Source organism: Rhinolophus ferrumequinum, chromosome 26 (genome assembly GCF_004115265.2).
Source record: "Rhinolophus ferrumequinum isolate MPI-CBG mRhiFer1 chromosome 26, mRhiFer1_v1.p, whole genome shotgun sequence".
In the NCBI taxonomy this organism is placed as follows: Eukaryota; Metazoa; Chordata; class Mammalia; order Chiroptera; family Rhinolophidae; genus Rhinolophus; species Rhinolophus ferrumequinum.
The window spans coordinates 22,110,382-22,134,409 of record NC_046309.1 but is presented as its reverse complement, the minus strand read 5'-3'; the positions used below and the strand labels follow the sequence as shown (position 1 = coordinate 22,134,409).

Here is a 24,028-nt window from a genome sequence, read left to right as displayed (position 1 = left end):
CAGATAATTGTCTGTTTACTTTTTGTCTCCCCCACCTGACTCTGAACCCCATGAAGGAAGTAACTAAGTTTTTCATCTCTTTATCTCTATTGCAGAGCTGAGGTAAAGCTCTTATTCTCCAAATATTTATTGAATGACTAAAAGAATCCATTTCCATATAATACAAACACTTAATGGCTGCCTTTCACACCATTTAATGTGTAAACCCATATGCAGTTCTGATTTAATGTAGAATATTGTTTCCACTATTAAGTGATGACGTCCAAAATTCATAGCAAAAACAGCAATAGCTATTATGTATCATGTGAAGCAGTGGGTTCGAGCAAGCATTGGCCTCTTTTTTCCTCATTTTACAGTTTGGGAAGATGATAGTAAGTGGTTTGTCAAAGTTCACAGAACTATAAAGGGCTGAGTCAGTATTTGAACCCAAGTCTATCTGATTTTAAAGACCTCCAAATTTCTCTCCACTATGCTAAATATTTATAAGGGAACATAATTTTTCTGCTTCCATAATTGTATGACCTTAATGACATAGAACTTTACAAAAACAGTATTAGCTTTTTTCACAAAGTGGAGCAATTGAATTCGTGCTTTTTCCATCATGAGTATTTGCATTCAACAAGTGCTTATCATCGTTTGCCACGTGCATATTCCTGCGATGCTTTTTCTCTAAATGAATATACTATCTCCTTTCCACTTTCTTGAACTGAGTTTGAGAATAAGAATTGAGTGTTGCATTTATGTTCAGTATTCAATATTTATTAAAATAAGTATTACATGAACATTTTTAAAGTAGAAAATTTAGGTAAGCACACAGAAGAAAATAAAAATCTCCTAAAATGTCAGCACACATAGATAACTGCTATGAGGATTTTAATAAATTTCCTTCTAGACCTCTTAAAAAATACATTATTTCTGACACATATGAAACTGCACTACATATACCTGTTGATTTTGTTTTACTCAATGATATAAATATATTGTTAACACATCATTCTTGAGGTAGTATTCCACTGGATAGTCATAATAACTTATTAAATCAGTTTCTCAGTTTGGAACATTCAGGTTTTATTTATATATTTTTGCTATTATAAATATCTAACATCCTCATTTTGACCAAGAGAGAAGTAAGAGTTGGCATGGAAGTTGTCAGAATTCTGCTCTCAATGAATGCATTATAGAAAAATATATTTTCCAACATACATTGCAAATAATTGCAAAAACCACGTGAGATCTATACATCCAGGTAACTCCTTGAAAGTGGAGATCAAGCCTTATTCATTTCTGCATTCACAGTAGGAACTCAATAAGTGTTTGTGCATGAATACATATTTTACCAAAGTTTCATTCCTCTATTTTTGCATTTTTTTATGTGGAGCTGCCATTTAATAGAAAGCACTTCTTTTTGGCCTCGTGGAATGGACACTGGCTCTTCTAAGAATCACAGGATTTAATAGAGCCATTTGATATGAAAGGAGTTAGTAAAAGCTGTCTTTTAGATAAGGAGAAATATGTGTGACTACTCTTACAAACATAGCATGAGTGTAAAGAAGGTGAAGTTCAACTTTGCCCCATGCCTTCTGGGCACCAGATGCTTTCCCACTCCTCTCTTAGCCCACTAGCAAGACTTGCTCTAAAAAGCAGAGGCTTCTTGAAGCACAGTAGGGAAAAGCTTGGGCTTTAAAGTCCTTAGTTTTTGGGCTTCAAACCTCAGTGCCAATACTTTGTAGTTACATAAAAATACTTAATTTCTCTAAGCCTGTTTCTTCACCTATAAAATGAGAGTGAAAGTGCCACCTTGTACAGTTGTTGTGAGTTTTAAATGAACTAAAGTGTGCAAAGCAGAACAGTCCTTTGAAAATAATGTGTTCTAGACTTACAGCTTCTATTATTGTAGTGTGTGTGTATACTCTCATGTATGTATGTGTGCATGTGTGTATATGTTAATATATACACACTATATACCATATATATAAATATAAAATTATCTATATAAGTATATATATATATATATGTTATCACAGTAAATACAGGGTGCTATTCAAATTTTCTGTGTTTAAAGTTTTTGTTGAATAGAACTATAAATCCACTTCAAATCTTCTTGCCAGCATTGTAATATATTTAATGAAAAATTTAAAAACCAACAAAATATAAAGTGCTTTTCAAGGCAGAGTAACATGAAAAGTGTGTCTCTATACCCAAATGTTGTATTTGAGCGATGAGAAATTTTCTGTAATTTCCTGAAAAATGTCACGATGAATTATACATCAGCAGATTCACCTTCTTGAAGGTCAGTGGTTGTAAATAGCATTCATTAAGGTCACATGTATGTTAACACTCTGCTCTAACTAGATGCAGAAAAGTGCTGTGAAGGTTATTTGCTTCTTAGAAGATTATATACTAGAAATCAAACTGTTGATGAAGCTACTGTAGAGAAGATTGACTGAATTAGGTAGAATTTGAAAGATTTCTTTTGGTTATTTAATCTGAAGCTAATGATGTAATCATTTAGAGGTGCAAAACAGCAACAGGTCAGCTGTAGTTACTACTTTTAACAGTTGTGGCAATGTTTATGTCAGTTTTATTAAGATCTGCTACTCCCTGAGGGGAAATCAGAACCTTAATATTGGTGGTCTTCTGAGTCTGTAAATCTTTAAACCCCTGTCACAATAGTTGTTAAAGTACCTGTTTCAGTATTTTTTTTAATGAGGCTCATAAACCACAAACACGGATGTGGTGGATTTATCAGTGTGTGTTCACAGATACTTTTGTCACGGGTTGTGTTAAACTGCACCAAACTTCAAGTCAGTGGAAAATAATTGGGTAAAACCTAGTGACATAGATAACTGTGACCTTTTCTCTGCCACTCCTCAAGAATCACCACTCTGTCTTTTCACCTCCACCCACATTGTTACTCTAAATCCATGGAGCTAGGGCTGAGCCTTTTCCCTCTGGGCTGACTGCTCTTCTGCCCTGGTGGGTGCATGAAAGAGAAAAGGCAGAAGGAAACTCGTATCTGCCCTTGGCCATCAACTTGCATGATTAGCCGAGAGACTTGTCACAGCCAAAGAACTGTCATGTTCTCCTCATTTGTACTTCTTTATTTCCTTTTCTCATTTTCTTTTTCCACATTTTGACACCCAGTGCTTTTCTTATTAATTTTTGTATTCACTCTTCACTTACGTTTATATGAGTGGTGAGAGGATAAATGACTTTGTGTCAGCTTTTAAAAGTTTGTGAAGTGTTATAGCTTTTCGTGGGAAAAAACGTATAATTTGAAAAGCACAACCTAATTTCGTCTAAATGGCAAATCCTTTACAAGTTTATTTTGCTGTAAATGGAGTCTAGGACTTAGAGACTGAAAACACCCATTATATTCTATAGCTTACTAAATACATATAAGGGTCAGGGGACCGAGCTTTCTGAAGGCGGGGACAGCAGCGTCTTTATCTGCATCTCAAGAGTGGCTGGAACCAGTAGTTGAGGATTGAATGTTCAAATAAGTTTTTAAGTAAGAACATTTATTGCACCCTGAGAAATGGGCCTACATCCTCATTCTTTACATGTGAGGATCCTTTGCATCTGTACCAAAGCAAGCACTTGTCCTCTCTGTGACTGGACAGGGACCACAGGCTTGGCATAGTGTGACTCATAGTCAAGGACTTGCAGAAACCGAATTCTCATCCTCGGCCAGCATTCCTTAAAGAATCAGTAGCTATGACCCAGATCACATGTAGCAGTGGGAAGGAATCCAGGAGTGAAATTCAGTCCTGACAAAGGAAATGGGGCCTCAACGTAGTTCTGGACACCCCATAATCAAGGAAATTACACTTTTGTTACCAGTTTATGATATCACTTAGTAGTTTGTATTTGATGTCAGAGTATATGTTGATCAGGAAAATCTTCCGTATTTTAAATCCAGATAATGTGCTTTATAGAGTGTCTGTCCTTCTAATAAGATAATCAAAATAATTTCAGTAAGAAACAAAGAAAACCTGGAAAATTTAGTGCAAATTGAAACTTACTCCATGGCAATTACCCAGCTTTATGTTTGGACACCAAATAGTGTATGTATATAGCATTAACTAGATTGTTTTTTAAAAGGTCCAGTCCTACTAGAAGGGTTACCCTCTGGCAAGATCATAGACTCCATACAGAAGTGCGGACTTATCTTAAAATACATTCCAAAATCCATATCTTTTCCTCATAAAATCCTGTATTTCAGTATCTAAAATACAAGATTTAGTTGCAGCTTTATAACCTATGACTGAGTTATTGATGATCAGTAAATAAAAGGAGTGTTTTTAAAATACATTTCTGATCAAAATGTGTTTAAACTATTTTAAAAATTACCAGTAGGATCTTATAGATCTATAAAGAAGAAAGCAAAGCAATGGAAACCTGATGACAAATATAGCTGTCTTTTTAGAATCCTCCTTTATATTCCTGGTGAGTCTTAAAATATGAAGCACCTGTGATTTCCACTATTAAGTGAAGATAAACATAGACCTCTGACCAAAGAAGTTTGTGCCGTTTAGGCAGTAGTCCTTTGGGTATCTTGCAACTAGTAATTTTGCATTGTTCTCCAGCGACTTTTATGTTTTGTGTGCATGCATAAAACTTTTAATGCATTTTAAGATTGTTTCATTTGAGGGGAAGAGAATAGTTCACTTTAAATCATTCTCACTCTATAAAAACTGGGATTGATTTTTTGAGGACAAAATCTGCAAATGCTATTGTCCAGAATCGCTTTCAACCTTCTAAAAATGGACTTGGGCATCTTTACAAGCAAGACTGAGGCAATCCTGTTCCTCCAATGACAGTTTATGTGAGTAGCTTCCTTTAGTGATGACTTGATGGTCTTCTGCCATCTGGTGGACACTAATAGAAGTATCACTAGCTGGAGTAACGATGACGTAGTCTGGAGCTAAATTAGAAAAAGTTTTCTTATTCTGAATTCATGTTTTCTGATAATGAAGGAATTGCCCTCTTATTCCCAAATAAACACAATAAATCCTCAATAAACAAAAAATAACATCACAGTTTTTACAGTGATAAATCCTATCTCTAACTCATATAAAGTTATACATGCTTTTATGTATATAACATGTATATGTTTATATTTTTCTGAATCATTCATATACCATATTGCTACCATAGAGTACATCTGCTAAAATTGCTAGTACTAAATACGGTGTGTAAAAATTGTTTCAATTTATAAGGCCAATTGTTGTTTGGGGGTGCCCTCTTGTGTTCACAAGATAAACTACAGACTAGTATAGAGAAAGAGGGTTTGGGGGCATATTCTGACGCTGTTGAGACATTTTCACTGAAACATTGAAATAGTTTTTGTATCAGTGACAATTGGGTGACCTGAGTCAACTGCATGATCTCATCCAGTGGCTTTGTAACTTCAAGTGTCCCCTGAAAACAAAACCCAGATTCTGTGTGCATATTACGTTAATTAATCATTGACCTCAGTGACCGTTCTCTCCCTCTCGTTTGCAAATATATCTGGCCTATGAAGAGATTACATTTATTACTTTGCTTCATTTGCACAATGTCATAAAATCGTATTGTTTTCGTCCTCAAAATTAGTCAAAACTATCACATTATGAATGTATTTCAAAAGTATCAGTACTCTTTCTGATGGGACTAAATTTTTGTCACCCTTCCCAACACAGGCTTGAATTTATTTTAAGAAGCCCCTGAAAGATTTTCAAAATACTATTTTTTTAGATGAGACAATTCTTCTAATTCCCTGAAATTAATTGATTAATCAATTTATTATTCCAAAGTGGGACATTCGTCAGCACATCTGAAAAATTCTGAAATGATAGTTTTGTTCTCCCATGGTTTTCTCTGATTGGAAATTTTGAATTATTTCACGGATTTCCTGTCAACAAAATGTCCAATAATCGACCATTGTTTATAATTGAAATTCTCCTCATCCCAAGGTCAACGTATTTGTCTGGTACCTAACAAGAGAACTAAAGGCATCGTAAAGTTGAAGATATCCTTTGTTCGTTTATTTCTAAAAATGAATTTGTATGCCAGATATACTTAAGACAGTGTTCTAGTCAATACAGAAATAAAAGGCTATGGTTTTTATGTTTATAATCTGCTAGAAGAGTTAAGACCTATTCAGAAAGAAGCAATATAAGAGAATATGCAATTAATTCGATAATAGTAGTGAAACAAATCAGACAATTGAAAATGACACAGAACACTTCAGCAGAGATCAGAGGAGGCAGTATTTGGCCAAGAACTTTCCTGAATGAGGAGGTAGGACTTGCACAGATAGATAGGCGGCAAAGAAGAAGTATTTCATATACAGGAAGTGACATAAACAAAAGGTCCACAGCGGGTACGTGTAACTTTCTTTTTACCTTCTATTGAAATAAAATACCACAAAAATTTCCACAGAACATGTTTTTCTTGTTAAAATCCTAACAGTTGTGTCAATAATTGTATTTTTCTTTCTCTTTGAAGTTTGTAGTTCAGAACCAGAAAATGTTCAAGCTGACCCAGAGAATTATACCAGCCTCCTGGTTACTTGGGAGAGACCTCGAGTCGTTTATGATACCATGATCGAGAAGTTTGCAGTTTTGTACCAGCAGTTAGAGGGAGAAGACCAAACCAAGCATGAATTTTTGACAGATGGCTATCAAGACTTGGTAACTATAAGATCAGTTGTTTTTTGTATTGATAACATTAGAGTTTAATTTTCAAGGTAAGATCTCACGAGGGATTGTATATGGTTGCCCTAGACTTTGTATGAGGTTCTTCAGTGGGGAGGAGGAGAAGCAGAAGTTATGCTAAATGACGACAAAACTTACAGTGAGTTACACGAGGTTCTTATTTATATTTTGAATGACAGGGAGACCACAACTTTGTCGATGACATTATAGAGTAGACACATATACAAGACAGGAACTAGAGATCATCTAGTGTGGCTTCTCTCTACAAATGAAAGGACTCAAAGAGCAGTTAAATTCTTTGACTGTGATCTCACAGTTGTGGAAAGAATTGAGCCTGGAAGCTCAATGCTCTGAAACCATCAGTGTGTTATTTCCCCCACCATACTACACCAGCACAAGAAAAATAGAGTGGGGGGGGGGGGTCTCAAAAATCCCTTTTTTTTTTTTTGCACCAAATTTGCAAGCAACACATGTGAAGTCAATTGAGACAGAACTTTCAGGACACAAGGCAGGTATTCCCTAGGAAAGATCCACCTGCTCTTCCTTCCCACCCATGCACACAAACCAAAGAAAGTGAAGTACAGAGTCCTTCTGTGACCTGAGCATCTCGGTATTCAAGCTGCCATTGGTAGGGAAGTGTTGCCCATAGATTGGGGTGTAGTTGAGAAAACCTCAGCTGGGTGTGGCCCCACCGCAGGTCAAAGACACTGAACTCTGCATTCAGACGTCTACAGTCCCAAATGCCCTAGGAACCTGCATTTAAACAAAACTGCCCTTGTTGTCACGATGTTCAATATCACATGGACAACACAGATAAAACTTGTACCAACTTTTTTCATTCAGTTGACCACAACATTGAGACTGGGAAATGGAACTGGGAAAGTGGTGGAATTTATGGGAATGCACTATTTTTCATTTCGGAATGATGTGAAGATAATTCTATTACTGTCTGGCTTATATATTGCTAAGATAAAGACAAACATTGCTTTTGTGTATTTACGTTTTGCTTTTTGCAAATGCTACATGTTTATTTGTATATAATGTTAACCTATAGTTTTTGGACACTTATGAATTTTATGAGTTCTAGTTAAAAATGAAACTTTCTAAAGCTCAATCTGGTTGTTAAAAAGCAAAAAACCCCACTTTTTCAGTAGATCTTTCAACTTAACATAGCATAAACATTTTCTTAAATTATTAATAATAAAATATAAATATTTTCCATTGACAAATGAGAAAAAAGTTTTCTAAGGACAATGTCTAGTTATGTTAGGACTCCTTGAGAATAACACATTTGTGTAACGACTGACATCTTTCTTTTAGGGTGCTATTCTCAATAATTTACTACCCAATATGAGTTATGTTCTTCAAATAGTAGCCATATGCACTAATGGCTTATATGGAAAATACAGTGACCAGCTGATTGTCGACATGCCTTCTGATGACCCTGGTAAGTGCCCACCTGTTAAGCCTTATATTATCTAAATAAATGAGGCTAATTTAGTCACTGGATGCTTTGGTGCTTTCTCTCTGATTTTATATTCTTTTGACCAAAAAACAAATTGATTCTTTTCCGTCTGGATCACCAGGTAATTTTAGGGAGCATGGAACCCATTTCTCATCCAGCAGATCTGGTGCAGGACAGTCAGTAAATTTATTCTGAATATCAAAATTTTGTAAACTAAGAACAGTAAAACCTTTTATTATGTCTTTGATGGTCATTTAATGAGATAGCTCTGTAAACATGAAGACTTTTCTTTTGGATAATGAAGATTTGGTTTCATGTGTGTTTATTTCCTTTTTTCAGCCCCCAAAGCATTTTGTAGTAAGTATATACGTGATCCTAGGATCATGTGAAGTACTTTATACAAAGCATCCCAACAGTTTGTCTTAGATATTTTTATCCACTTTTTGAAATTTGGTTGAAGGGTGGAAGTGCTTTCCTCTTAGCTGATTTGCCAGTGCTATTTCATAAAAGCAAAACAAAAAAGTTGTTTCTAATTGTATTTTATTTGCATGCATCTTCTCTGAGTATCATGGGAAAATCTTTTGATCTCAAAGCATATGCAATAATTGAAGTGCTAACCATCATAATTTGACAATTTATAAATTTACCTAATTAAATTAAGTAAAGTCTTCCTTTTGTTAGTATAGCAGTTTTCAAGTAATAGAATGGAGTTATATATGTATGTATATATGTAGATGTTTATATATGTATACATATCACGCATATGCATATTCATAAACATATGCAATCATACACATACATAAATGTAAATATTCTTTGGTTATCCCTATCATGAGACTACTCACTGAAATATTTATACGATTTTAATGGAAATGAATGGTTACAAATTCTATGGATCATACCATTTTCCAGTTTTAAGTATGGAAAGAAAACTGATGTATATCGATTTGCCTTTGTGGTCCATTATGAGCGTGTTCATTGATTCCCTCATCACAATTATTCTAGTTGAATTTTTAAGTTAAAGAATATGTGCCAGAGCATCAGATGTGAGATTATGTGTCCTTCCAAATCACAGGCTACAGAACTTGCCAAGTTATTTCCCAAGTTAAAACATTGATGGCTAATGAATATTACTACTATTGTGATGGCATTAAATTAAATATCATTATTTAATACATTTCTTATGACCTTCCTCGTGGCCTGGGTGTAACCATCTTTCCTAGGCTCTTATTTAGCATTGCTTTTCAAAATTAGGCGATTTTTAAATGGAATCTGAGCTCTAAGTCTTATTGAAAGATGAGTATTAAATTAACTAACCATGGTTTCAGTTATACCGTATCATGCTCCTCCGTTGAATGTCACCCTCACCAAAGTTCTCCATATTGACTCACCCCAAAAATGACATCTTTAGCTGTGCAACTTGGGCCATGTTCGTCCGTATCGTATGTGAATTGATGAAACATGGCATATAAAAAAATCTCCTCTCATCATCGTAGCGTGTGTTTTACGATATGAATTATATTTAATACATTCACTTAATTTTAGTCTCTTGGTTGTATTATACCACTGTAATTTCTGTATATAAAACAATTTCCCAATAGTTTACAAAAAAATTACCGTTAGCTATTTATTTATGCTCTTTATTACTCTATACACTATGATAAATTTTTTAAGTTTCTAAATTTTTTTCTTTTTGAGAAGCTTATTGCATATGAAAAAATAGATCAAATGTTTGTTTTCTACAGAAGTGCTTTCTGAGTGATCCTTTTAGGCTGAATCTGTATTGGCACAAGTACAACATTCTTGTATCATTTGCAGCACTTTCACATTTGTACAAAATAATAAATATAACAATTTAATGTCTACTTATTCAAAGGATCAGGACACTGCTGAGCTAATGACACACTAGTGTGGCCACCCCATTTAATCTCTCTGAATGTCTCAGTCCCTTAAAACATTTTATACTGTAATGGTGTTTTAGAAAAATATGGTAGTTAAGTTGATGTTTCACTATGATATTTCTCTTAAAAACCAAGGGTTAAAGACTTAGATCAGTTATTCCTTAATTATTCCTTTCAACAATTTCTTCATCAAAAGCCAATTTACCCAAAGTTGGAGGTTTTCCTGTTTTTTAATAATAAAGTATTAGTTTTCTTAGAACTCATTCTTTCTCATCTTAAAGGCTGCACTGACATTTCAATGGATTTATTTTCAATTCATTATTGAAATTATGTTATGTTAAATATCGTTTCTATGGTAGTTATACCACAATAAAAGTCTTGACAGCAGTACTATCTTGTGGTTCAGTGTGATGGTACCTACAAGATGTGTGAATTTTGTGATTTATGTGGCTACTATAGATGTTAAGTGGCTTTTGAGTTTGCTTCTTATTTCATGGTTTTTATTAATACCATTTCATCCCATTCATCATATTGTTTCATTACCTTAGTAACACTGTAATATGTCCTATTGAATTATTCTATTATTATTTTGGGTAAGCTGTTTTCTAAATACTGTGTTGTTTATTGCTTCTGTTAAAAAGAAATTTAGGAGGTCATTTATAATTACCCTTTCTTTCCATCATAAATTTCAAATATTCTAGTCAATATCTGTGAAGGGAATGTCAGCCTTCTAAATTGTGCATTTAACTTTGGCTAATTTGATTAATTTATTGCCTGTGCATTTTAATGACGTTTGTTGCATACAACAGTATCACCATAAACTAGTGTCCATTAAATATTATTATAAACTACGTTTTTAAAATAAATGCATGCATTCGTGTTCAGAAACAATTTACATTTGTTAAGAAACCCTTTTGACGTTTAAACAGAACTGTATATTCTTTCAAATACTTTGTAGAAAATTATATTTATGAATAAACAATTCATAAATATATTTATTTCATTGTAACTGAAATAATTGTGTTCATTTCTGTTCTATAATGTAGAGCCAATTATTATCCAATTAAAGAGACCTTATTTAGGTACATGTTTTAGGGCTGTGATTTATATGTATTCAATTTAAGTGCATGGTGAATTAAATCAACATAGTTTTCTGTGATTTTGTGCGTTTCAGTTGTATAACAGTTGTCTTTGTTAAGTCACTTTGCATCTGTCCTTACACTGCCTGTACCATCCTATGCTGTGGATGTTATAGAGTGATATTTATATCAGAGTTTGAAGAGATCGCAGCCCACTTTGTTTTTACCTTTTTGCGCTGTGAAACTTGGCTTACCTTCAAACAATTAAATAAGCCTTGCTTGCCAACCTATGTCAGTGTTGCTTTTTTGTGTTATGGAATATTAATGTGTTACTAACATCCTCTTTTAGGAAATCTAGCATTACATGTGGCCCACGACAAAACCAGAATGAGTCAAGAGTTTTTGTTCAGTTTTCACACAAATATGAATTTCAAGTGTTCACTCAAAAAAAAAAAAATATTGAGTCTCCACTTCAGACTTTTACAGCCTTTCATGAAGTCTATTTTGATGAAGTGAGAAGATGTAAACCAGTATAGTTTTTGAACATTTAATATACCGAATCAGACCAATGGTTGCTAAAACATCAGCTATTATTTATGAGGAAATAGCAGGTCAAATGGTACTCAGTATTAGAGACCTCGTGCCAATCACCAGAGTTAGACCTTGAGTGCTACGAACTCTCAGACCCAGAAGAATGGCTCCCAAATCTCCAGGAAGACAGAAACCATCTTCCAAAATTATTTTATTTCAAAATTGCTCTGAAGAGGCCTGGCAAAAGACTTCTGGATTAATGGGGGGCAGAGGAGTCGTGTTGAAGTGTTGCTGGGCAACCCCAGAATATCAGTCAATTCAAATAATCTGAGTCTAATTGGAAACCAGAATTAAGATCCTTTCAAAGTGGGTTGATACTTCCCAATATGAAGGCCGACACTGGGGGTATTCACCCATGAGGGTGCCATGAGACAAAGAGGGTCAGAGGGCTTCTTGGGTCTTCATATGCTGCCCCTGGGCCTAAAGGGGCCCAAAGAAAACGTTTTACTCCTTATTGAAGTAAAGAGCAAAGACAGTTATAGTACAACTCACTGATACTCTTTAAGGGCTATGTCTGGGTAAAATCATGTAGCTTATTAGCAACCATAATCCGTATGTATGTTAATGTATGCTCTATGAAAGGATACAAATAAATCAAATGCACTTAACACAGACAATACTGAAAAAGAAGGAAATTAGTCCACAGTGTGATCGTTATATATACCCTACCCCCATCCTGACAATTAATAAGAACATTTCCATTAAAAGTATAGACTTGAGGGACGTTAGACCTTCTTTTTTCTGTTTTTTTTTTTTTTTTATTTTAAAACACTTCCTTAAGTATGTTGAAGAAAATGGACTATATTTGAGGGTTTTTTTTCCCTAGCTACTTAACGGAGAAAAATCTACAGTGTAATATATGTATCACCAACAAATACTTGATTATGATTTGCCCTTATTAAAATTGAAGTATTTTAAAAGTACATGAAAAGGAGTCACTACATTTGAAAGCATTATAAATAAAATTAGGTATTGTGCCATGTGCTGAATTTGAAGATTTTTACATGCATCACCTAAAATTGTAGTTTTAGAAAGTCATAGTGAAGATTCTTGTTTGTCTCTCACAGTTGAGTTGTATCCCATTTTTAAATTCACATGGTGTATTGGTTTCCTTAGAGGTTATAGAGACTCAGTTGTATTGAAACCAGTTTAATTTGGTAAACTGAAAAATAATAAGCATAAAAACATAGTGGGAAAGGGTTTCTTAGAGACAAAAATAGAAAAAGGGGAACATTAATACTCCAAATGAAAGTTTCCAAACTCCTTCATGGTCAGTTTTAAGGAAAAAAAATAATAATAAGAGTTAAAATTTAAGACTGTGATCATTTCCAGTGAATATTTTCATTTTTACAGCACAGAAAATTGTTCAGGGTAAGTAACCTTCAAATAGCTAAATAGTGAAGAGTATTAATTTTATCTAAATCCATTTGGGAGCTGGGCACAATTCTAAATTTTACTTGAATTCTCTTCTAAGTAGAATTCATGTATATAATTCTATTTATGGCTTTACATTTCTGAACACTTAGAAATTTCCTGATAAAAATAATCAAGTCTATGTTATAAAACAGGTCTGGGTTTAATAAACATTTACTGGTAGTTCAGTTATGCCTTTGGAAATGCTATGGAAGATGTATTTCCTTTGAGGATATATACAGGCATAAAACAGAGAACATCAGCAGCATTGGGACAGTGAAGAGCATAAACTCTGGAGATGGAGTGAGGTGCTATAAAACAATAGCAAAAAAAAAGAGCGTTAGCTCAAGCCATCACAGCTCGCCTGTCTGCCATCTTTCTGGTAACAGGCAGCTCAGATGACGACTCAGGAGAACTGCTTCTCCAGCCCCTCAGTAATTGGCAGGGGGGCTAGATTCCTTGCTGGAGAGACAGAACCGGCTGCTAATGTTTCCTATCATTTACTGCCAGGTCTTGTTTTAGGGTTGAGATTTCCATGGACTAGTAATACCCTGGTTCTAGTTAGTTGGGGGAAATGGACTTGGATGATCCTGGTCATTGCACTCTTTGCGTAGACAGCCTTAGCTGAGTTTCCTCGGGAGAAGGCAGGGAATCACTCTGCTTAGTCATTCCTGCTGCCAGACCACGCTGGACCTGCTGGAAGACACTCTCCATTTTTACCTGGGACAGCACCCTGTGTACAGATAGTATGTGCCCACAGCCGAAGAATACAAAGAATTAGTTGACCCTCAGTCAGAAGAGGAACTTAAGGAATAGTGACTGAATACAAGATTAAATCCTTTCACTTCCTCCCTAAATCCCTGGCACTTCCCCCAGCTATGCTTTTATCAGTGCTGCTAAACGTGAAAATGAATCTGCACTGAAGAAGAATTTTGGGGGTTCGGGGGAAGAGATTATACTCAGTAATATCAGCCTCCCTTTTCCTTCTTAGCATCAGTCACACTTGGAGTGGGAATGGGGAAGGGAGTTGGAATGGACTATAGAGATGAAGGGTTTGAGTGCAGTTTCGTACAGGTTTATGTAGCGTGGTGTTATACAGTGTTCCGTAGTGTTGAAAACTGATATGTGAAACTTTGATTTTGAGAGATGCTATATTTTCAAAGCTAACAGTCTTTTTTTTTTTTTTTCTTTTCCCTCTTTCCATCCAAGGGTAAACCACGAGACTGAAATCGTTGAATAAAAATTTTAATAAATTTTTTTTCAATTTTGTAGAACTTGACCTCTTTCCTGAGTTAATTGGAACTGAAGAAATAATCAAGGTATCATAGCTATCTTATATATTCAACTGTTTTAAAATTTCCAAGTCTATTTTGAATTATTGGTTAGTTTTCAGGTATTGCATTACTAGAAGCCCAGGTTGCATTATTCACGCTAGGATTAGTTGCTTTACTTCTTAGATAGTCATGTAATTGATATACATGATTCTTTTGTGAAGAACTTGGAAGACACTTTGATTAGTAAAATAAAAATAATAGAGAGATACAAAAAGTTTGCTAATAATAAAAAAATGAATTTTAAAAATAATTATAGTTATGAACTGTATAAATTGGAATTTTTTCAGTGTCAAGTTTTTCTAACAGACAAAAAATATGTAACCAATTCTTAATGTTAATATTGTTACAGTTCATTTATAACTAACTTATCCAGTGATTGATAGATTGACAATAAATATGAGCCAAAATACTAATTTTCTATATTCTTTTGCCCTTTTCATTTGAACATTTGTGTTTGGAGTATTCAAATTATAAGTGTCCATTGCTAGCATAATGTCCTTCAAGAAAATGAATATTTAAGAATATTTATAAATGTTAACACTGTCTTAATTTTTTAAATAGACAGTGATTGCTTTATCTTATATTTTATCCTGAGCCCAAGTATGCTATTCACGTTAACTGAGATTATATGTTAAATACAGGTGCTATTGTTACTGTAGTATGAATGTGTGTATATGTACATATATGTTCATAAAGTGGGATAACGAACGCTGTTATCTTGTTATCTAGCAATAAATAGCAATTCAGTTGTGTTTTCACATTTATAATGACCTCACTAATTTATATAACTTACAGCAATTCTCTCTTACAGAGGATTATTTTACCAAAATGACCAGTTTACCTTTCAACAGGAGTTCACAGAATTCAGCCAAGGTTATTTGTGTGTGAGTGTGCCTGTGTGCACACGTGTGTGTACATGCATGTGCTCATGTATATACCTAGAGGTCATCACCATAATCAAGTTAAAGTCGGGAAAAAGAAATTACTTTACACTGTAAATTCACATCATGAGTTTGTGTCCTAGTCAGAGCAGACTGCTGAAGCAAAATACCATAAACTGGGTAGCTTACAAACAACAGAAATTGATTTCTCCCAGTTCTGGAGGAGCGGGGTGTGAGATCAAGGTTCTGACATGGTCAGGTTCTGGAGAGGGTCTCCTTTGGGTTACAGACTGCCGACTTGTCCTTGTATTTTCACATGGCAGAGAGCAAAGCAGAAGAAGCAAGCTCTCTCTGACTCTTACAAGGGCACTAATCTTATTCATGAGGGCCCCACTCTTATTGCTTCATCTAATCTTAATTAGATGAAGATTAATGCCTCTCAAATGCCCCACCTCCTACTATAACATTGAGGGTAGGATTTCATACAAATTGGGGAAGGCGGGGCATGCAAATGCTCAGTCCATAACACTATTCACTTCCTTTGATTCTTGCAGGGACAAATGATAAAAATTGACAAACACCTGGGATGTAGCTGTAATGGTTCTTAAGCCTGAGTATGGAACTGAGTAGTTTGGGGATATTTCTCAGATCCTCTTCAAAGAGAAATGCATGACTCTGAAAGAAAATACCTCCGGCATGATCAAGGCTTTACAATAAAAATAAATAGATAGAATTAATGGAAGTTGTGAAGGATAACCGGTGTGACGTGTATCTAAACCATAGTGAAAGAGAGATTCACAATAACTCTGTAAGAAATTATATGAAGGAGTATCCATTAAAACATTTGTGGTTTCAGATACGTATAAAGTAATCACAGAGCGTGAATGATATATTCTTCTTGACCTGTTGACGTGAGGTGGTATGACCTCATAGAGGTCTACAAGGTGCGGTCGGTTAAGGTTAATGAAGGTCCATTACCATCATCAGATTCTGAGAGGTATCTGAACCTCACAATGTCTAAAATCTGCTAGAAAAGGAAGAAATAGGAAGGATATGTGTGTTTTTTGTATATAGATTTTCCCCCCAAAAGATCTAACAAAAGAAAAAGTGAGTAGTCTTATGTTTTAAGAAAAATTTTATAGAAATCTACATAGCTTATGGCAGGAAGATGATAAACTGTGTTTGTGTGAAAATAGAAACAAAGAGGAAGAGAAGCAATATTACTGTGGGATTTGGAAACTGTTACACCATGTAGAGACTATAGATTTCACATCTTTTGGGAACATTCGTTGTAAAGGGAAGGAGAGATAGCATAATAACTAGAAGTTGAATTTGAGATTTCTCTTTATATTCCTTTTAAATAAGAGGGATCTGAGTTCATTTAAGATCATAAGTATGATCCATTTGAGAAAACAGCATTGAAATCACACAAAAAAGGGGGAAATACTCAATTGTGTGTGGTTCCCAAGAAGAGGATAGACAATGAATTTGAAATATAGATGTAGGAATTAGAAAGGAAGGGGAACAGCTCTTCAGTGACAACCAGATGAGAGGGTGGATTTTATTGGTCCCTGTTTTTGATGTTTTAATGTTAGGAAGAGGGGTGTCTTTCTGTCCAGTGGCTTCTAATTTCTCTGTAAAGTAAGCAGAAAGGCCATCTGCTGAGAATGAGGGGAGAGGGTAGGTAAGTAGAGGTTTGATAAGAGCAGGAAAAAAAGTTTAGAAAAGTCTTGGTAGAGGTTGAGTGTGGAGTGATACCAGAAAACCAAGCACATATCCAGATTTGCAAAAATGAGGAAGAGTTAGAACCCCCATATTGCTAAGCTTCACATTGATCCTCAGCAAAACTCTGGATCAAATTATAAAATAAATGTTTGCGAACTTCTAGGGAAAGACGAGATATCTGGAACCAACAGATTTTCCCTCAGAGCAAGTCAAGGCAAACTGTTCTTATTTCCTTTCGTCTGAAGTCTTTGGGTTTGTAGATTAAGGGAGTATTTTATTCAGGCAATTATTTGGTGAGATCACTTGGGTTGTCCGTATAAACAAAGTATCAAACAGAATGGAAACTTTCATGGAGAAGTACTGACTACTAGTGAGGAAATTTGTCTGGAGAATCTAAGGGAATACCAACTTTTAGCATCAGGACAATCTAGATCATTAAAGCTGACTCATTTCTCAGAGTTGTCCCATATTCATTAGAAACTGCTTAAAATCAATGAAATAATGAAGCTTTGACTGATGATGCAGTCATTAAGCTTGAAAGCTTGTGTTCATACAATGCAGCTTTCCGTGTATATAACACACATGATCATGAGCACACATGGTTTAACATTCATATTCTTTTTACTGATACTGGTCAAATTCTCAATAACTAACTTGTACTCAGTCGCTTTTTTCTTCTTCTAAAGGACATGGACTTAAAAGATCTAATAGGTGACAATGCCAACAAACGAAAAAAATCATGTCCTATGTGGACTAAAAATGACATATCTTGATACCTTTGGCAATTTAGTTTTCTAAACATGTGATTAGACATATTATAAAATGAACATTTAAAAAAAAAAAAAAAAGCAGAACAAAACCGGAAAACATGGGTCTTTATCTCTAGCCTTATAGATCCTGGTCCATTACAGTAACTAAGTGTTCATGAAAGACTGGGTCACCTGAATGGTATTTTAAAACAAAACCCAAAATTAAATAACTAGCACTAGAAGCATATTTTGACAACTTGCCTTTAAAATGTCTGCCTAAGTCTTAAATGGAAAGTATTTAAAACAAAATGAAAAGCAATAATAAAAACCTCTTCCTTTGTATGATGGCTTAATAATTGTGATGTATTCTGAATACATACAATGAAATATTCTGAATACGCAACTACTTTGGTCTTTGAAATAAACTGTTTCATTTCCATTTCATATTACAAGAAGCTAGTTGTTATTTAGTTTGTTGCCAGATGAATTGAACAGAGAAACATGAAAACATAAAAATAAATACTACAGTAAATAACACTCCCAATAAATAAATACAACGTGTCTTCCTTTCAGAGCTGTGTTAGCTATTCATTTAATTACTTTGTTTCATAGCATTAAAATACAGCCAGCCAAAATTGGGTGTTTTCAGTTAGTTTAATTACTCTCCCTAGGATGATAAAAGTTATAGGATAGACGCATGGCTTCTATGGAATGGTGCTTTATGAGGAGACGTTCCCAAGATCCCACAAGTGAAGATTAATAGAATGATGCAGTATAAAATATTGCTAAGATTTTGTTTTTCTCTTATTTCCTTATGTTCCATTAAATCTTGTTTGCTTTTCAAAGGAGGAAGAGGAGGGAAAAGACGTTGACGAAGACACTATTGTGAATCCTGGTAGAGACAGTGCCACAAACCAAATAAGGAGAAAGGAGCCCCACATGTCTACCACAACAAACTACAATCGCGCAGGGACTAAATACAATGAGGCCAAGACTAACCGATCTCCAACAAGAGGAAGTGTGTTCTCTGGAAAGGGTGATATTCCCAACACATCTTTAGATTCTACTTCCCAACCAGTCACTGAATCAGCCCAAGAAAAAGATGTTTCTTTGACTTCACAGACTGGGACCAAACTGCCACCTCACCCTCTGGAAGGCACTTCTTCCTCTAAAACTATCCTCAGATTTCCACAGCAGAACTTGTCTGGGACTATGGAATCTTTAAATATAGTTTCTATAACGGAATCTCAAGAGGTATCGACTGATATCGGCGAGGAAGAGAGTTTATTGACCAATGTCAAGCTCGATACAGGAGCTGACGATTCTTCAGGCTCCAGTTTTGCAACTACTGCTGTGCCATTCACCTCTGAGGACATATCCCAGGGGTATGTATTTTCTTCAGAAAACCCAGAGGCAATCACATATGATGTCCTTATGCCCGAATCTATGACAAATGCTTCAGACGATTCAGCCTCCTCGGGTTCGGAAGAATCTCTCAAGGATCCTTCTGTTGATAGAAATGTGTGGTTTCCCGGTACTACAGAGGTGATGACACAGCCCGATGTTGGATCAGGTAGAGAGAGCTTCCTCCAGACTAATTACACCGAGATACATACGGAGGAATTTGAGAAGACAACTGAGTCCTCTTCTCCAGGCCCACTGGTGTCGCAGCGTCCCTCCGTCACAGATATGGAAATGCCATCTTACTCTTCATTTGCCTACTTCCCGACAGAGGTAACACCTCATGCTTTTACTCCATCCTCCGGACCACACGATTCGGTTGCCACTGTCCACGTGGTACAGTTGCAGACAACCCAACCGGTATACAATGGTGAGACACCTCTCCAACCTTCCTCCAGTAGTGAAGTCTTTCCGCTAGTCACCCCTTTGTTGCTTGACAATCAGATCCTCAACACTGCCTCTGCCGCTTCAAGTAGTGATTCGGCCTTGCATGCTACGCCTGTGTTTCCCAGTGTCGGTGTGTCGTTTGAGCCCATCCTGTCTTCCTATGAGGGCGCACCTTCGCTTCCATTTTTCTCTGCTTCCTTCAGTAGTGAATGGCTTCACCATCTGTCTACAGTCTCTCCCATCCTTGCACAAGTTACGTCAGCTGTTGAGAGTGGTAAGGTGTCCCTGCAGGCTTCCCTGCCAGTGGCTGGGGGTGATTTACTGCTAGAGCCCAGCCTTGCTCAGTATTCTGATGTGCTGTCGCATCAGACCACTACTCGTGCTGCTTCACAGACACTGGAATTTGGTGGTCGTGGTTCTGGGGTCCCTTATAAAACGCTTGTGTTTTCTCCAGTTGAGTCATCCGGCAGTGATGTCACGATGCATGCAAGTTCTTCAGGTCCTGAACCTTCTCATGCCTTACCTGATAACGAGGGCCCCCAACACCTCTTCACTGTTTCTTACGATTCCGCAATACCTGTGCATGGTTCTGTTGAGGTAGCTCATGACGGTTCCTTACTTAGCAGCCCTAGCCACCCAGCAATGCCCGAGTCTTCGTTAATAAGCCCCTCCAGGTCAGTGCTGCAGCCCACTCAGGGCCCGTCTGGTGATGGGGACTGGTCTGGAGCCTCCTCTGATAGTGAATTTCTTTTACCTGACACAGATGGCCTGACAGCCCTTAACCTAGCCTCACCTGTTTCTGTAGCTGAATTTACATACACAGCATCTGTGTTTAGTGATGATAATAAGACGCTTCCTAAAAGTGACATAATAGATGGAAATCAGACTGAACTGCAGATTTCTTCTTTCAGTGGGATGGTTTACCATTCTGAAAGCACAGTCATGCCCGACCTGTACGATAATGTGAATAAGTTGAGTGCATCTTTACAAGAATCCCCTGTTTCCATTTCTAGCACACAGGGTATACTTCCAGACTCTCTTGCTTATGCTGCCCCTAAGGCTTTTGATCATGAGATTAGTCAAGTTCCAGAAAATAACTTTTTACTTCAACCTACACATGCTGTATCTCAAGCGTTTGGTGACACTTCTCTGAAGCCCGCGCTTAGGGCAAACTCAGAGCCAGCATCCTGTGACCCTGCTTCTAGTGGAATGTTAAATCCTTCAACTCAACTCTTGTTGTACGAGGCCTCAGCTTCTTTTAATACAGAAGTATCATTGCTGCAACCTTCCTTTCAGGCTTCTGATGCTGACAAATTGCTTAAAACCGCTCTTCCGGCTGTGCCTAGTGATCCAAAATTGGTTGAAACCCCCAAGGTTGATCAAATTAGTTCTACATTGTTGCATCTCATGGCATCAAATTCTGCTTCAAGTGAAAACACACTGCATGCTACGTCTGTACCAGGTTTTGATGTATCGCCTGCTTCTAGTATGCCCGCTGCTTCACTTCAAGGTTTAACCATTTCTTATGCGAATAAGAAATATTTTGAACCAATTTTGCTTAAAAGGGAAAATTCCCAGCAAGGGGTGCCTTCATTGCACAGTAATGATGAGTTGTTGCAAACTGCCGATGTGGAGATTCAGCATGCCTATCCCCCAGAAAGAAAGCGAGCATTTGCTACTCCTGTCTTATTGATGGATGTGCCACCAAATACACTTACAAATAAGCTTATGTATTCTGATGACGTTTTCACCTCCACCAAGGGTTCTATTACCAATGAGGTATTTGCTGGTATTCCAACACTTGTAACTGCCGACCATTCTGTTTCTTTAGGAAATGGGTATGCTTCTATTACAGCTGTTTCTCCCAACAGAGAAGGTGCTGTTGCCACCACCAAGTTCGTGCTTCCTTCTAAAACAACTTCTGAGCTGACTCACAGAGCCAGATTGGACACTGAGCTAGTGGGTGGTGGTGATGACGGTGATGCTGGTGATTATGATGATGAGGATGACAAAGATAGAGATGGCTTATCCATGTATAAGTGTATGTCATGCTTCTCCTATAGAGAATCCCAGGAAAGGGTAATGAATGATTCAGACCCCCAGGACAACAGTCTTGTGGATCAGAATAAGCCAATTTCATATTCAGTATCTGAGAAGTCTGAAGAAGAAAATAACGTCACAGGTGTGACCTCAGACAGTCAGAGTGTTCTGGACAGAAGTCCTGATAAATCACCACCAACAAATGTGCTCCCCCGAAAGCACGATGATGGAAAACAGGATGATGACATTCAGACTGAGAATGCCCTGCTTCCTTTCCCCCCGGAATCTAAAGCATGGGCGGTTCTTACAAGTGATGAAGAGAGTGGATCAGGGCACAGTATGTCAGATAGCCTTAACGATAAGGAGACTTCCACAGATTTCAGTTTTCCAGATGTTAACGAAAGAGATGTTGATGGGGTCTTGGAAGCAGGTGACTCCGAAAAAACGCCTGGATCCCCCCAGTCCTCAACACCGACTGTTACTAGTGGGCACTCAGAAGTGTTCAACATTTCAGAGGCAGGTTAGTTATGGATCAAAGGGATAGACGGAGGTGTGGTGCTCTTTTTTTGGCAAAGAATAGAAAAATCATGGAAGGATAGACATTTGGTAAAATGGCACGTTATTTTTTAATCAAAATATCAAACCAATTTACAGGTTTTAAAATATGGTTTTATTCATTACTCAAATGAATACTCAAAATGTGTGTTTTTTTTTCATTTTTTTGTCAAAGTTTTGTTGGCATGTCATATTGTATTAGTTTCAGGTGTATAACGTAGTGATCCAACATTTATATACCGTACGATGTGATCACCATGATAAGTCTATTAACCGTGTATCACTGTGCAAAGTTATTACAGTATTGTTGACTCTATCCCCCGTGTTGTACATGACACCCCTGTGCTTTCTTTATTTTGTCACTGAAAGGTTGTCCCTCTTACTCCCCTTCACCTTTTTCACCCATCTCCTCACCCTCTTCCACTCTGGCAACCATCAGTTTATTCTCTGAATCTATGAGTCTGTTTCTGTTATGTTTCTTTTGGTCCTTAATTCTCTTCAAAATAGATAAAGTGATTTTTATTTATCGTCAATATTTCATATTCTACTAGATGCCTATCATACGTGGAAGCAATTATGTGTACCTACTAAATATATTAGTAGGCTGCTTTTTAAATGATAGAGTGGAGTGTGCTATTTTTAGATGATTTTAATTTTCATATTAACTCTTGTTCTGAAATAAGTTGTAAACTAATTCTGTCGAATGATAAAATGAATCATAAATTCTGATAGCAATATGATATAAGCACCTCTTTCTGACCCGCCCCATGGAAAAGAATTATGTAATTTACGCACCCACCTTCGCTTGGGGAGCTTTGAAAGAAGTTTTATTGCTAAGTTTTGAGAGTTAATGGTAACATTTTTTTTTCAAACAAGGTTTCAATTTTTAGAAGTTGTGCTTGTTTGATTTCCTTAATGTTGCCTAAAGAGGGCAGTGTTAACTAACAAAACACATTCTCCTTTGTACTTGCGGTTATACACCTTTCTAAGAAGTTAAATAATGGGCCTTAATTAATATGCAGTGTATGTATAGGTATTGTTTGACAAGATGTAAAACACTAGAAAATTTCCTGAAGAAATGCATTTCATTTAATAATGTATTTTATGCAAATTGGTTTATTGGCCAGATGTTTCTTAGAGAGGATTACTTACAGCATCTATAATACAGATGTTTGTTTTAAATGCCAATGAAAAGGGAAGTTCAATACCATTAAGCATATGAAATACTAGGTAATTTCATTGAACTAATCATAAGAATTACATAATTTACTTTCATTAAATTTTAAGGCATTTTTACAATTAACAATGAAAATGCTTAAATCGTAACAGTAGGTTAAAAAGCAGGCTATAGTTACATCCTGCACTACTGGTGCATAAAAGTGGGTATTTACAATCCAGGACACAGACACCAGTCCCATTAGGATATTTTCCCTCTTTTGTTATCTTTATCCCTTGACTTGATTTGCATATTTTTCTTTGGGTACAGCAGCAGTTAAAAGTTTGTACATTTTGATAGAGAAGTTTTCTGAGTATTCTGACTTCATGCCATTTAACATGGGATTCCAACTTAGAAACTTTAACTCTGAGATGTGAGAATAAATAATGAACCCACAGGTCACCATATTCAGTAATATCGCCAGATGTATGAATTGTTATCTGGCTCCAGTTATAGTACTTTTTAAAAAAACTTTTTATTAGATTTGTTTTAAAGGAAAATACCAGGAATCCGTCTATTTTTCTATCTTA

At 36.2% G+C, this 24,028-nt stretch overlaps 1 protein-coding gene across 4 annotated transcripts in view; it reads left to right on the top strand.

Annotated features, from left to right (window-relative positions):
- Positions 1-24,028, top strand: part of PTPRZ1 (protein tyrosine phosphatase receptor type Z1) — a 167,143-nt gene that overhangs the window by 103,888 nt on the left and 39,227 nt on the right. For 2 of the 4 annotated variants that reach the window (XM_033098997.1, XM_033098996.1), the window contains exons 9-12: positions 6,493-6,677; positions 8,022-8,148; positions 14,423-14,469; positions 18,686-22,247. In XM_033098997.1, coding sequence (XP_032954888.1) covers positions 6,493-6,677; positions 8,022-8,148; positions 14,423-14,469; positions 18,686-22,247 — 3,921 coding nt within the window. The remainder of the gene's footprint in view (positions 1-6,492; positions 6,678-8,021; positions 8,149-14,422; positions 14,470-18,685; positions 22,248-24,028) is intronic. The other 2 variants (XM_033098999.1, XM_033098998.1) reach the window with 1 other exon arrangement.